General features: G+C 37.4%; 1 protein-coding gene across 7 annotated transcripts in view; it reads right to left on the reverse strand.

Annotated features, from left to right (window-relative positions):
* Positions 1–15,804, reverse strand: part of SLC4A10 (solute carrier family 4 member 10) — a 150,789-nt gene that overhangs the window by 9,650 nt on the left and 125,335 nt on the right. For all 7 annotated transcript variants that reach the window (XR_004418494.2, XM_033065130.1, XM_033065132.1 and 4 more), the window contains 8 exons: positions 12,800–12,905; positions 10,024–10,185; positions 9,660–9,773; positions 9,007–9,168; positions 6,026–6,277; positions 4,710–4,778; positions 2,312–2,485; positions 1,570–1,692 (listed from right to left, as the gene is read on the reverse strand). Coding sequence is in view for 6 of the 7 variants with exons in the window: in XM_033065130.1 (XP_032921021.1) it covers positions 1,570–1,692; positions 2,312–2,485; positions 4,710–4,778; positions 6,026–6,277; positions 9,007–9,168; positions 9,660–9,773; positions 10,024–10,185; positions 12,800–12,905 (1,162 nt within the window). In the remaining variant the exon portion in view is untranslated. The remainder of the gene's footprint in view (positions 1–1,569; positions 1,693–2,311; positions 2,486–4,709; positions 4,779–6,025; positions 6,278–9,006; positions 9,169–9,659; positions 9,774–10,023; positions 10,186–12,799; positions 12,906–15,804) is intronic.

Consider the following 15,804-nt stretch of genomic DNA (forward strand, 5'->3'; position numbering starts at 1 on the left):
AAATTAGGATCCAATCAAGTAAGTTTCAGATCCTGTCAACTATATTTCTGAATATTCTTGTGGGTAGGATACTTCTATTTTTAAAAGCTGTGTGATAGCAACTCTCCAATTAATTCCTTAGGCTACATGTCAGAAGTTTTTTATTACTAGTTAATTTTGTCATTTCCAGGCTTCACAGCTTCATAAGTTTTTGACAGTTGAACAGTTTTAATAATAGCTCTAAATATTTAGAAATGCCAAAATATGTAAAAATAACCTCTCAAAATAGACAGTGAATGAAATAAAATCACACCAGTAGATTTTCCCAGTTTTGTTTTCTGATGCCATCCTATCAAGCAAGGGAAGGAAAGTGACATATAACCAAAACATAAGGATAGCAAGGAATTCTTTCCAATAACCAGACCCACAAGAAGAGAGCTACCTTGGTTACTTCTGGTTACTCTGAATTGTGATGGCAACAGATACTGTGATGAAACAACTCTCCGGTCTGCTTTGATTCAAGGGAGAAAACAATGACTCACATATTTTAATTTCAGCCTGGTAATTTTACAGGCACATACTAAATAGTAAATAATCATCTTGATGTTTCTTATAGGTGAAATCTTTTCCCCAAAATGACAGTATGTTGAATGTGTCAAGGAAATCACAGTTAAAAGTTCTCCAGGTTACAGATGAGGCAGGGGTTGCCAAAGGTCACAGAAGAATCAGTCCTAAAGGCAGAGTAATTTAGTTTGTATAGCTACACATTCAAATTTTTAGCTCATATCCTATTTCTGCAAATAAAGCTACTAATGGGAATCCGTAACACACACATTTCACTGGTCCTGGATCACGACTCAGGGCATCCCTAAGGATAATTTTTAAATTGATAAGGAATTATCTGGAAAGCATATTCGTTGAAATAAGTTGAGGAGTCCAAATCTGTAACAGCCAACAGGGTGATAATGCCACAGGATGCAAGGCAGAGTCAGAGCATTTGGTTAACTGGGTTAGCAGTGTCACAGACCTTTTCATTGCAGAGTCACAGTAAATTGTTTCTGCAGTAGCAGATGGATGGCTCTGGCCCAGAGTGTAACTGGGACACTGCACAGGGTTATGGCACACTGAGCAGAAAGGGCACAGAGGGATGCCATTTGCCCTGTGTAAGGCTCAGAGGCAGTTGGGACATCCAGAGCCTTAAATTCTGCTTTTCACTTCTCAGCATCTCCTGCAGGGATGATACCCAGCCCAGAGCAGCATCCAAGTGTCCCAGGGCTGGGACCTGAGGGCTTTCCTACAGGCATAGGTTCATCTCTGCACACCATCTGAGTGGGTCTCAGGAGCAATCCCAGCAGTGCTGTGGGTAAGATTTTACATGACAGTATGGCAGCCTAAGAACCTACATCCCCACCTAGGCCTATCAGATTTGTAACCTTAGAAGCACTTATGCAAAATATGACAATATTACACTTAGATACTGTTAACAAGTCTGCCTGGTGCATGGAATGTGCCTTCTGGAATTTTCTCTAAATGTCCAAAGAAGAAATTGATAAACTGCTACGCACAAAGAAACATGAAATCATGACCCACCTCTTTCTCAGCATCTTCCAGCTTCTTTTTCTTGCTCTCAGGCATCAAATCATCTAACCAACTGAGCTCCCGCTTGGTAAAAAAGAAATCCATGAGTTTTCGGACAAATACCAAAGCTAGAACCTGCAAAGATATTAATTCAAAGAATTAGGAAATTGGGCAAGTAAAACAGACAAATCCACTTGTAGAGGAATACTACGAAAAGTGATCAGTTTGTGGTTAGACTTTTATCCTTTAATTTGAATAAGCTAACAGCTGCTATTCCTTTGCTCAAAGGAAGCATGGCTTGAGGCATTCCACAATCACTGAGGTCAGTAAATATCTTCTATTTTCTATTAGTGGAATAATCAGAGAAATCACTTAAGCAGAAGACCCTCTTTATATCTCCCAAGACACACAAGTGTTCGGCTCCTCAGTTCAATAAGCAGTTTCCCATAATAAGTGAATGTTCTTTCTGTAACAGGAGTTAGTTATATTCCTTAAATAAAAAACATCAAACACATTTTAGTATTTTTTCTTTAAGAGAAGAATTTTCCCTAAGAGAATATAAGTTGGGATAGCCACACATAGGATCCAAAACAGAACTTAAATGTCAAATTTTTCATTACTTAATGCATTTTAAATAGTCCTTGAACACAGAATCAAAGCATTATTATAATTAACTGCCCAAAATTATTTTTTCTTCAGTAATAATTATCCACAAGTGAAAAGGGATTTTTAAATGAAATAAAAAATTTCATACCATCATAGGAAAGACTATGGCAGCTCTTGAAACCTTTATAATCCAGAGAAGTACAAGACAACTCAGCTGAATTATAGTGAAGAGATGGACCTTTCTAAGAGGAACATGCCTTAGATAAATAAAATCTGGCTGGTGCTTTGCAGGCATCCAGAATAACTTTATCCTGTCAAAAAGCTGAAAGAGGAAAATTTTAAAAGTTTGAATCAAAATGAGGTTTAGTATCATCTGTGCTGGCATTACCACACTGCCTAATAGATCCTGAATATCCAAAGAATCTGGCTTGTCATTCTAAAGGCAAAAACAGCACAGAAGCAGCACAGAAGAGGCTACCTCAGTTACAACCATAAACCTTTAATCTAGACTAGTCCAGCAGTGGCAAAGGACTTGTCTTCTCACCCACTGAGCCACCAGAGTACAAATGAGAAATGCGCTATTTAAGCAAAGTTTAATTAGTTCATTAGTCATACTTCAGTTCCTTTCCATTTTAATACATGTGTCTGCCTAGGTTGGATTGCAGATGTGCTGAATTGAATTCTGCTGAATTACATTCTATATAGCCATACTGCAGGGAACACCCTGTGCACTGGATGTTACACACAAAGAAGTTGGTTACTTTGAAATAACACTGCTAATTGTGAACTCTTAACATTAGGCAAAGCCAGACTTCAGAGTGGTCATGAATCAATTGTGAATCCAGCTGAAGGGAAGCTGGTTGATCCTGTTGGGCATATGCAGTGTCACACTGCTTGCCCAATACATCCTAGACTCGTTTTTCAACTGAGCTCTGCCTCCTTTAACACACGAAAAGCTGCTCACAGAGGGACCTCTGCAGTCTTTTATTTCCTGTGAATCAACCACTTTTCTTTCACTTCACCAGACACTTTATCCCAGGCTGTTTTCTTCTCCATATTTCACTTTATTCACAAAACCAGAAACAGAAAAGAAAAAAAAAAAAAAAAAAAAAAAGGAACGAATGCCAGAAAGCTGAGTGCCATGCTGCTAGCAATGTATGTGAGGGCTTCCTATTTTTCAGGTCTATTTGGCTCCATACTGACCTGAGACATTTGTGTCATGGCACAGTCATGATGGTGATACACCAATTCTCCCTGCATGGATGAGCCATGCTATATTCACACAGCCTTCAGCAATGTCAAGTTTTGAAAATTTTTATTGAGCATGTGCAAACTGCATTTTTTTAAAGGCTTACAATTTGGCCAGATTTGAGCAGATTTCTTTTTCACAGAAACAGCAAAAAGCACATCCTCCCACAAAACCCATCTTATCAAATCTCCATTCCTTGTCCCAGCATGGGGGAGGGAGATAAGGAGGGGGATGCTATCACTTTTCCAAGTAAAGATAGCCAGATTTCAGCATGACTTAAAAACACTCCTCAATAGTGTAATGTGCTTTCTCATACCCCTGTTCTGAGAAACAGCTGAACCATATTAAATTGAAATTATTTAAACCTCAGTAAAAGCAAAACTACACTTCTGAGAATATCAACCCAAAGCATAAGATAGGCAAAGTTATAAAAGAAGAGTCCCTGAATAGAGACCACCAGTCAAAAAAAAAGTTCCCAGCTTTACTTATAAATGGAGGTAATTTGCAATCAAATGTAATGAAAAAACAATCAGAAATTTTCTTTGCTTTTTGTATTTGACCTTTTGCACAGTGTAACTTGTGTTTTCACCGTGTGATTGTTCTTTCTCAATTGTCTCGAAGTGTGTCGGTGCCTTGTGGGCTAAAGGATTTGACATTGTGCCACTAATGCTGCAATGAGCCAGGAGAAACAGAACACAGTACAGCCCCAACCTGAATTCTGGAATGCCTGGTTTCTGCCAGCTGCTCCTACTTAAGGCCACTGCAGGAATGCTGCCCTTCCACTAGACTGAATCTTCATTCCTGAAGTACTGTGGCTTGCAAGTTTCCCCTCCCTGCCTGGAGTGTTTATTTGCACAGAGAAGACCTTCAAAATTTCACTTATTTTTGTTTCAGGGCAAGGTAGCCCAAAAGGCAGAGCTCAGGGTAAGTTTAGCCCTGCAAAGGAACTTGGAAAAGGAAAGCATCGTGCAAGCGAGTGGGGAGGCAGCAGAGAGGAAAGAGCCCTGATAGTCATTACTCATTTTTTAGGCTCAGCAAAACTCCCTTGAGAAGAGGAGAGAACAGAAAAACCAGCACCCAAAAAAATAGGGGAAAAAATGGAGCATATTACCTAAAGGGAATACTCTATTTAGAGATAATCCATTTTACTTTTTAAGTGAGTCACTTTCAAAAATTTAAGGTTGGCAACATTCCTTTAAGATTATACACAAAAGCTAATGCAATAATATAATAAGAACAGCTATATTTTTTAATAGAAAGAATCTTCAATAACACAGTCATCATAAATTCATTTTACCTGAATTCCCTTTAGAGATGAAGCACCCATATAAAGAAACACTCCATAAAGTACTGGCATAGGAATGAACTGCACAAACAAGCAGAGAAAGGGAAGAGCATATTAAATACTATTTGACAATTTTAAATGCTTCTAGAAAGACATTCAAAACAGTTGAAATACAAAGTGCCATATGCCTGCATTAATCAGACAAGTTGTAAATTCAGAGTCACTCAATTATAAATTAATAATGTGTCTTAGGGTATAAAGGAAAAGAAGAATCTGGCTCTGTATATTTATTTTCCTCTCATGGCCAGTTATTACAATATACTTAATTCCCTATTAATAAAATTAACAGAACTACACAAAACCATGAAAGCCTTAATTTATACTTAAATTCTTTACTTTAAAGACTGCTCAGAAAAATGTTCAAGAGCCACAAAATACTTCTTACTACTAAAAGTAATATTTTGTGCTGTGAGCATTTAAAAATAGGTAAATGACTCTATGGAATGATTTTTAAGAGACTATTTTAAATGTTCATGTCCTCAGCATACATACACTGTGTAGGTAAATGAGTATGTCCATAGATAAGAATCTGTTAGAAATACTAAATACACAAAATGCATGTTCTGTATATTTTCAAAGTGAAGGCTTTATGATAATATTTAATAAAATACTGCTGGCAAGTACAAATTCTGAGAGTTTATTGCCCTCACTGCAACAATATGCAAGACTAAGTTCTGGTTTTACTAAAGCCAGTGGCAAAACTCTCACTGATTTCACAGAGGCCAGATAATACTTTAAAACCTACATATACATAGTACTATACGTAACTAGAGACCCTTTTTCAGGGCATTGGTGAGCTGTGTTGAGTATTCAGGAAGCATGAGATAATTTTCATGTTCATTTCCAAGAAACAAACCAGAGAACTAGAGAACTTCTCTTGCAACTGCAAAACTATTTTTTAAATTACTCAGAAACCATATAATGTTTTTAAATTATTTAAATAAATTTTAAATTTTTACAACAAGACTCTTTCATGGTAATTTGCTACAGGCCCAAAGTATTGACAAAATGTTAATCTTCATCTACTATAGCTCAATGGCAGGATTCCCTTTGACTTCAGTCAGGCCAGATTTTCATTATAACATTTTTATTTAAAAAATGCTAGAAGTCCCTAGGCACTTTATTAAGCAAAATTTGAATTCCACTTTAGACTCCCATGGTGTAACATTATGCTAGTTAGTAATGGGTCTGGAAAGAGCATTCATTAAATAATACAGTGAAATGTTCAGTGCAGTATTCTTTAACTTTCCCTTATTTCCCCAAATTACCTTTAGAATACTTGTCAAAAAGACAGATGAGCCCATAAGGATAAAAATCATGAGCCCTGTGACTCTCTGCTCCCGGATTCCAAGAAATTTTGGCTGCTCCCCTGGAGCGGAGCACTCTGATTCCAGTTTTAAGCTGTTCACATGGGAAATGGAGAGGACAGTGGCTGCAACAAACCAGGGCAATCCCATAATAGAGCACACACCAAGCATCACTGCCACCATGAGTAGGTCCAGGTGGTATCCACATCCTTTCTGTTAAAAAAGTAAGGATGGAAAGAAGATGTAAAATGATATCTGAATTAAGGAGAACGCTGCTGGCAGGCATTCCTAATGAACAGCTAGAGACAATTAAAAATTTGAGACTTGTAGGAAAAAAATAGCTTCCTTCTATGTGTTATCCAGGTTGGGTCAGTAGGGATGGCAGACTGGTTACCTAAGGGGAATTCATACTAGTTCACACTTATGCACAATGTTACTGGACTCCTTCCAGTTATGAGTTCAGTGCACCACAAACCCACTCTACAGTGGGCACCAAGCAGCTTTCCTGCTTATAAAATTGACACTGGTAAGACACTGGAAAATGCATACATTTTCTGTTTTAACTAAGTCTCCTCTGTGGATGACAGCAAGCAGAATATCCAGCTGGCTGTCATCTTGCCACTGCAGTAATCTTAGTAGACCCTCCATCCATTCTTACAAAGAAGTAGAAAAGTAAGTATTTTTATTGGTCCCTACATAAAAATCCATAACATTTGCAAAGTCAGTTTATGCTAGAAAGGGCCATGAACCCACGCTGATCCTTCTTAAGTTTTTGAAGATGAACAGGATTAACATTTTCACTAATGTACTTTCAATCTTAGGTAAGAGCAGATAGCTAGAAAATAAGATACATTGAATTAAAATATAAAAATCATGTACTGGTTTATTGATTTCCTTATTCAAACAGCATCATAATATCCATATGAAAAGTCAGTACAAAACTTTTGCATTTGGATCACTTCTGTAGAGGTCAAATGCTACATAAATTTACAACAGGTGGATAATGGTTTGCTTTTGTGCATAAAACCCTTTGGTCGAATCTTAGATAAATTTAAAAACCTGCAATTACGACCTTCACTTGAAAAAGAAAAATGCATCAATGCATCAAGCTTGATTCTATAGATATCTGCTACCACAGCTGAGTGGGATACTTCACTTCAATTTTAGCAAGCATCCAGGACCTTCTTACAGCTGCAAGCAGCAGCTCAAGCTATTTTCCTCTAAAAAGTCAGGTAGTTATCCATCTCCACAAAACTTTGCAATATGGCAACAAATCCAGTGTCATGGTCTGGTGAAACAGCGATGTTCATGCAAACAATATGAATATGTTGAACCATAATTTTGCCTATAAACCCATGCAAATGCCTTTTGACATAAAAAAAGTAACTAAACTAAACTTGGAAGGGTTTGCTACAGAGACTGCCAAAAACTGAAATGTGCACTATCCAGAATTTGCTATGGGAAGTATAAAAAAAGAGGGGAAAATGAGTTGGAAGCAAACAAATCATTTCTTTATGAAGACAACTTTTACTTCTAAAATGGGAAGCGTCTGGGTTTATGAAAATGCAAGCCACATATCAAAATGAAAATGCCATCTTATTTGCTTACATTATTTAAAAAGGGGAAAAAGTAAAGAAAATGAAGAGAACCAACTCCAGCAACCATCCCTCACTCCCCAAAAGTGCTTATGAATCTTATCTCCAAGACACATCTTGACAAACTCAGAGATGTGTCAAACACAGATATTAGTTACAGGCACAATGCACTCAAAGAAAGAGTTTAATTCTAAATCCTAACAGAGACACCTTTTTTTACCTTCTGACACATTTATGAGGAATGTATCTGCTAATGCATACAGAATCCGAGAGCATTTCCTCACATTCATACATGATCTGAGGAACCTGACATATGGGAAGAAAAGGAAGCATAGCAACAGGTGATGCTACACCAGACCCCAGCAAAACTAAAACGCAGCAAGACAAGGGGGCAGCCAGGAGGACCATCTGACTCCCAGATGCCAGTGCTGAAAAAACACATTCCAAAGCTTGGCAGCAAATTCCTGCATCTGTCAAGTTAACCACATGCAATGCTATGGATTGACATGAAGAGCCAGGCTGACAAAGAGGGCAAAAAAAGAACATATCAAATGTCACAATCATCCAAGAAGAGGCAATGCAAAGTGAAGGTTGCAAATGCATTTGCTAAAGCAACTTGGGATTGGATTGCTGCTTATTAAAAGTATGTCAAAAAAAAGCCTAAGCTTGCTGCATATACATGTACAGAAACCTGCTGCTAGATTTTGCCCAACAGTTTTTCAGAGGGGTGATGTCCCTTTTTCTCTCTCCATCTGTAGGCAACTAAAGTGTTAGAGAACAGAGCAGGAAGTTGTCCTATGTTGTTTTAAGAACCCATTGTGCCTCTAAGGCTTAGTTTTATTCTTCTCCCTTCTTTAATATAGGAAGGGCATTTTAAAAAAAGATGGGTAGAACCACAGAGAAGGATGAAGAGAGGGGAAAAAATCTTATATTACAAAATAACCCCTAAGTAGTTTTTAAAAATCCAATCTAGTAGAACAACACTGTCAATACCTGAAGAGGCAATTAATATTGTAATATTTAAGGAGATTATTAACTTGAAGGCTTTTTTTTGTTTAAGTGAATGAATCCTACTTCTACTAAAGCACAGAAGGTAGAACTTTCTTAATTCAGAATCTGTATTCCAAATGACATTCAAAAAGTTTTCTGTATGGCAGTGGATCATTGACACAGGTACTACACAGACCAACAAAGAAAAAAGCATAAAAAATTAAATTTCAAAAGCATTAAAATTTAAAATTTTAATGTATATAATGTATAACAAACTAGCATATTCAAGTAGATGGACGCACATTACATAATCTGAAGCAGAAAACAACAGTGAAAATATAAATTTTGACTGAATACCTTTAGTTTGTGTTCTTTTCTATTGATAATGACAGCTGTGATCTGCTGGTCCATAAAGATAAGGATAGTACAAAGCAGGGCTGGAATTACAGCAGCTATCACTGTCCACCAAGGATTAGGCCCCAAAGGAGTAATAAACCAGCCACGATCATCTCTGGTGGGCTATAAAAACAGTCATGCATGGCCAGTCAGAACTGCAAGGGTTATTTACATTTCAATTTCACAAGAATACATACAAAACATTATTAGGATATGACTTCCTTCAAAACCAGCCTATACAGAACACTAAACTTCTTCTGATGCCAAAGCAAGAAATGACATATAATAAAATCATCTGGATTATTAGAGACTTGGTTGCACTTGATACAGTAAACCCAAAATTTGGAGGAAGCCCCAGAACATTACAGTAGTCTAGGATTTGGGTGATTTGAGCCTTGTTAATCTCGGCAGAGATAACATTAGGAAGCAAGGGCCCTCATGGGAGAGGTTCACTTACATGATTCATGAATCAGAGAGGTTGCATAATACCTTGTGAACATAAAAACTTTAAAATAATATCACTAGTCCCTGATGATGATAATAAAAAATTATAAACCCATCATAATGGATTACTTTGCAAAATGATAAAGCAGTGCAATTTATCAAGAACTTACCTTAAAAGCATTTGGAACCTGAAGTTTTGGTGATGGAATTCCAATGGCATAGTCAATTAAAACCATGGACAAAATAGTGAGAAAGACAGCAAAATCGCTGACAACAGAGCGTACCTATGATTATTGAGAGAAATTACAAATTTAACTGAAGCATTCAGGTATGATTTAAGATTTTTCTTTGCTGTTTCAGTACAGCTTACAGCTTTAGCTTACAGCTAAAACCACACTTATTGTGATATAGGTTTCTAACAGAGGAAAGATGCACTGTCTACTTCACCAGCAGTTTACTGAATTTGCAATGCAGACAGAATTCTTACTTAGACATGACTAATGGCAACTTTTGAACTGAAGTAATGGCACACACCTTTGTTGGGAAGTATCGGCTGGTTTTGAACTGCTTCAGTGTGGATGAGAGTGTTACTGTAGAAAAGAACAAGATGACAGACCAGAAGAGAACATCTGGAACATAAGGGCCATGATGGCCACAGGCTCGTCCAACAAACTCCCCATGAAATTTTATACATTCCTATCAGGGAGAGAAAAATAGTATTCTAAAAAATATCCATGCTTACACCAACATTTTCCTTCCAATTTCTTTCCTAAATTGCAAACAAATGGCATTACTAGAAATAGTAAAATAATTTCTAGATATTGATTCTTATAAACCTTAAAATTCAATGTGTATCTAGTCTGCATGAAAAATTCTCAGAGGAGGATTCTCTTTTTTAGCCATATTAAATGATGAAGTCGCTAAGACATACCATAAATAAAATCGTTAATATAAAAACAGGTTTTTTTCCAAACTCAGCAAGTACACTGATTTATTTTCTGTGTACAAATACAGATTTACGCTTACTAACACTCTCCAAGTGTGGAAAGCAAAGTTCAAAAGGCACAAAGAGAAAGGCTGCTCCTGCTGCATTCTCAAGAATTGCTTTTTTTGTTCTCACTTCACAGGCCCAGCAATTGAAGAAAAAGCTATTTAGGATAAGTGGCATTAGCCTGAAAGGAGCCAAATACACTTAATACCACACGGGGGCAGCACATCCTGCAAATTGTCTTTCTCTTTAAAAATATCTGATAAAATGCCGGAAAATTCAAAATCTTTAACATCAATAATATTTAATATAATTTATTATCAATATGCAGATAGAGTAGAAATATTTTCCAGTACTTCTCCACTACTATCCTTAGTTGTCTAAAGTTATAAAGAGTAGCTCTAGAAATGTGAGCTACCAGCTCTGGACTCACAATCCTCTCCTTCCCAATCCCTCTACACTTGAGAATAATGAATTGAGCACCCAGAATCAGGGATTCCAGGCAGAAATATGCTGCCAGATCAGATCTTTTCACACTAAATCAAGTGTGTCCTTGGCTCATCAGACTTGCTGCTCAATACCATTTTATGGGAAACTTGGGCTTTGAATGAAGAGGGTGTTGGGAAAAAAACATAATTGCTACTTGATGACTGTGAGACACAAAGGAGCACAAAGTTTTTTTTATACTGGTGTAGCAGTAAACTTGGGATGAAGTTCATTATATGCCTCCTGAAGAGGATTTTGTCACCTCCAAAATCCTCTTCATACTTGGTCCAAAATCCTTTGCTTACACTTGGTTTGTCTTGATAGCAAAAAATAATCGTTGAGTTTTAAGAAAGAATGAGAATCCAGGTCTTCAGAAACTTGAAATATTTCAACTAGACACAAGAAATACATGAAGATATGAAAAGTAGAAGAGACATAATGGGGTGAGTCTGACCAAATATTTACAGACAGCAATGTCTAATCTCTTACTGCAGTTCTCTAGAACAGAAGCTTCTTGATGATGCTTGCAAGAAATAAAGACACAAAAGTACAAAAAAAATTCAGTTATTTCTTTGACAACTATAGGGACTCATAGGAAAAGTTGGTCAGTTGTACTGTTACCTATGTAAACTCAAGTTTTGGTAATAAGCTTTCACAGAAGTTTTTGAGGGTTTTATATAATGCAGCCAGTCTTTTACATTTATAGTTAAAACAAAATCTGTTATTTTAAATCTCCTCAGCTGCAAATGTACTTTGAAAAACACTGTCAGAGATCTGAGAAAGTGAGAGGAGGAGTCTGCCCCTGCACAGATGCTCTTAGAGTGTGCTGCAATTTTGAGAATATTCATTCTGGACTGCTGGAATCCCTCAGGCCAGCAGTTCTCAACTTTCTTTCTGCTGTTGCCACATCAACAGAGTTGAGGAGCAGTCCCTGCTCAGAGCAAGACATGAAGCAAGACAGAGCAGCCATGAAGACAGCTCTTACTTAACATGAGCTCTTCTGCATTCCTGCCTTTGAAAAAAAAGAACAGTATTTTCTGGACACAGTCCACTGGATTGGCTTTGAAGTGTTCAATTTGATTATGCCTACAATTTGGTGAATTCAGCTCTCTCTTCAGTCTGGTGTCTTTTGCAGTCAATTCTCTTTAACTGTGTAATGAAATTATTCATTTGCACAAAAAAGTGGTGGCCCAATCTCAATGCTTTAATCAAGTTGTAAATGTTGCTCTGAAGAAGGCAAACTTGAATTATATAAATCCTTTAAACACAGAAAAGTGTACTGTTAAACTTGTTACACACTTACACAAGCCCCTCTAAACTGTAGCTTTCTCCTCTTCTACCCAGGATAAAAAATTACAGAACTTATGCACAAAAAAGTGGCCACTGAAAGGAAAATGTTACAAAATTTCTCCCCATCCTCTTTTTTATAGCCTGAACTATTGCAAGAATGTTTTAGGGGATATAAATGCTTCTGATTCTTTCTACACAAGGGAACTTTGGTTTTGCCATCTGGCAGAATTTAGGACAAATTCATTGTCATTTGACATGTTTGACTTAGTCTCAGCCAAGCTCTTGTGCTGGTGTGTCAAGAAGATTCCAAAGCAGGACATAAAATGCACACACTTGCTTTAAAGTGTACTATCACAGGTTGCAAAAAGCTTACAAAAGGAGATAATGCTATAAAGTCCATGTTAATTTTTGTTAAGTATATTTTATTATTTATTTGAATAAACATGAGCAGAAAAAATGGTATTTTTTAATACATACTTGTTGCAGTAAGATGGACAAAATTATTTATACCTATGCCTTTATTAATAGGTTCCAAAATTTACTTACTGACACAGTTAGGTTCCCCCATGGCACATCAGATGCAGATATATTGTAGTCCTGCCAGTATTGTAAGGTTTTATTGCTAGGATGTTCTGGTTCCACACAATTGCATCTGAAAAGAAAATATTTTTTCCTTAATAATAAAAGATATATCAGATATTAATCCAAATTATCAATGTTATGATACATTTAAATTATGCTCTACATTGCCAGATAATTTTAATTCAAATGAATTCAGTAAAAGCATGCTTTGAAGCAGTTTGTAGCTCAGTAGCTAGTGCTATTACTAGAGTATCACTTGCTGTGAGGTGCATGTGCATATATAGTACGTAACGTGACATATTCAAACCACTGATCACAGTAAGTCTTACCACCTGTTTTCTTCCTTGCCTATAGATACTTCTGAGCACAGTTCATAATACTGAGAACATGCTGGTCCTGTTGCACCCTCTTACACCTAACTCTTCTCTACATGGACATTGGATGCTGTGTACAGTTCCAGGCTGATCCAAACTCTCTGTATCATCTTTCTTTCCCAGATGGAGAAGTGCCTTTGCATGCAAAACTGCCCAGCTATCCAGTCAACTGTCAGGGCTCTGAGTGCCAGGATCAGCAGCACCAAACCTCTCTGAACTCTGTGTCCCTTGTTTTTCCTTTCCCCACAGCTGCTGTAAAAGCACACTTTTCATTCTAAATTGTGTATTTTAACACGCAACGTGTGACGAGGCAGTGTAGGAGGACAATATTGCAAATAGGTAATTTAAAATCAAAATTAAGTCTTGGAAGCCTCTGAAGCAACTGTGGGAGGCTTTTTCTTTGACAAAGCCTTCAAAACATCCAGGATACTCTGTAGGATCCAAGATGTCAAGTGCACTTTGCAGTACGCTTTAAATTAATCCTATTTTAATAATCTACAGCACCATCTAGCCAGCTAGTATTTTAATGTGCTTAGGATGACTTTAAATAAATTGTGTACTCTCTGATAAAGTTTTCAGGAGTAGCTGGGGACAGGATAACATCTGACTATTGCGTGCAGAGCCACTGAGCATAAATTGCATTACAGCTGTAGCAGAATATCAATTTATTCACTTACCTACGCCATCTATTTTCTATGTGGCTGTTTACCTTTTCACAAAATGACAGTACTCATCTAGATTTGTATGATTTTCTATATATGAAATTCTACCATCTACATTGTGAGGACACTGACATTCTGTTTCAATTACAATACTATACATGTGACAACAGCTGCATTTAGTTCATCGGGAAAGATGCAGGTTGCCTTTGTGCAATTCCTTGCTTTTATTTTAAATGCAGTTATTCACAAAAGAAAGAGAAAATCCTTAAAGCCCATGAAAAAAAAGAAAAAAAAAAAAAAGCAGTAGAGGGCCTGAGCCAAAAGTCCTTGACTGGATCTTTCAAACATATTAAATGTGCTTTGGCTCAGGCCCTAAGTGCAGATTGAATGCGTGTTCAGTGTGTAGTTCAAAGTATTACAAAATGGGTTCAATGAAGCACATCACTACTAGTGAGCTACAGTAGCAGAATAAAGCCGACCAACAGTATGGCTAGGTCAGATACTGCAAGGGAGAACTGGATGCACATGCAACAGTCCAGAGGTGGCTGTGGCAGGTTACTGCTGTTTCCTGGAGCCCAGGAGCTCCTCGGCCCTTCCCTGGTGTCCATCGCCGCGCGCAGAATGGCCAGAGCCGGGCCAAGGCCCTGGGGATGGGTTACAGCAGCCAGGGTGGCACCGGCTGCTCCCTCAGTCACCTCCTCACTAGAAGGGAAGGCTGTGCCTGGCGCCAGCACTACATGGTACAGCTACACTTGCTGCAAACTGCAAAATTACATTGCAAGGTTAGAGGAGCCAAAATTTCTATTTCCTCAGAAACGTGACAGTTGAAGCTATGGTTTTATACAGCTCGGGTAAACACCTTCAGATGCAATCACCTCTTTCCTTCTATACAATATCACTTTCCTCCTGCACAGCATTCCAGTCTGGTCTTTATCAAGTTTCACAGGCATTTAGCAATGGCAGACTGATCATCAGCAAATAAGTGACTTGTGCAAACTGTACCCACGCAAACCTAAATCATCCTGCACAGTGCTTTTGTTACTGAATGGGAGCAGAACTAGGCCCTAGCTGTAGAGATCAGATCCTGTTTCTACTCAGAAGACCATGCAAACAATGATCTCAGTGTTTTGATATATACAACATTACATTGCTTTCAATATTGTATGTGTTTTGGCAACACTGACATTTTGATGTGAGATTGTATCATGGCATTACTGTCTTCCAGCATCCCACTAATTGCTTAACATTATAGAACTGTGAGATAGTAAAACACTCCCTGTCCATCCCAGAAATAGCAAATGAAGGTACCATTCAGTGCCAAAACACAAAAACATTATCTACCAAAATGTGTCATTTTTTAACAGATGTAATTGCTTCAATGATAACTACTTCCCGACATAACTGACCTGCAAGGAACATCTCACATTAATGACATAATGATTCCTAGTTTAATCCTTTTAGTATTTTAGTCTCTTTCATTGTAATTTTTACTTTGAGTAATTTTTCCAGAAAAAGTAAAATACACTGAATAGTTAACACCAACACACCCTTCTATTTTCCTGATAAAATATTACTCAGAAGGCTGGAACAAGCAAAAAATTATTTTCTCTTGGGGGTTCAAATGCTCTTACACTCTTGTAAAGTTGTTTGAAGTGCTGAGCACTTGCCCATGACAAGGGATCTGTGTGGAGTTCATGCTATTATCAAATGAGTAATTGACTATACAAATACCTGCATTTTCTAAGCAACATATTCAGCTTTAAATACAGTCCAAGTCAGCAATGTACTCTTGTATCTTTGAGCGATAACTCAGCGATCATCTTCCTGATACCAAAACATTCATTGTATCTTTTGATTCTCTTTCATCATGGCTAGAGTACAGGCAGGGAAGAATCTGACACTGGTTGTGGCAGCAAAAGCACAGGTGTCACTA

This window comes from Catharus ustulatus, chromosome 7 (assembly GCF_009819885.2).
Source record: "Catharus ustulatus isolate bCatUst1 chromosome 7, bCatUst1.pri.v2, whole genome shotgun sequence".
Taxonomy (NCBI): Eukaryota; Metazoa; Chordata; class Aves; order Passeriformes; family Turdidae; genus Catharus; species Catharus ustulatus.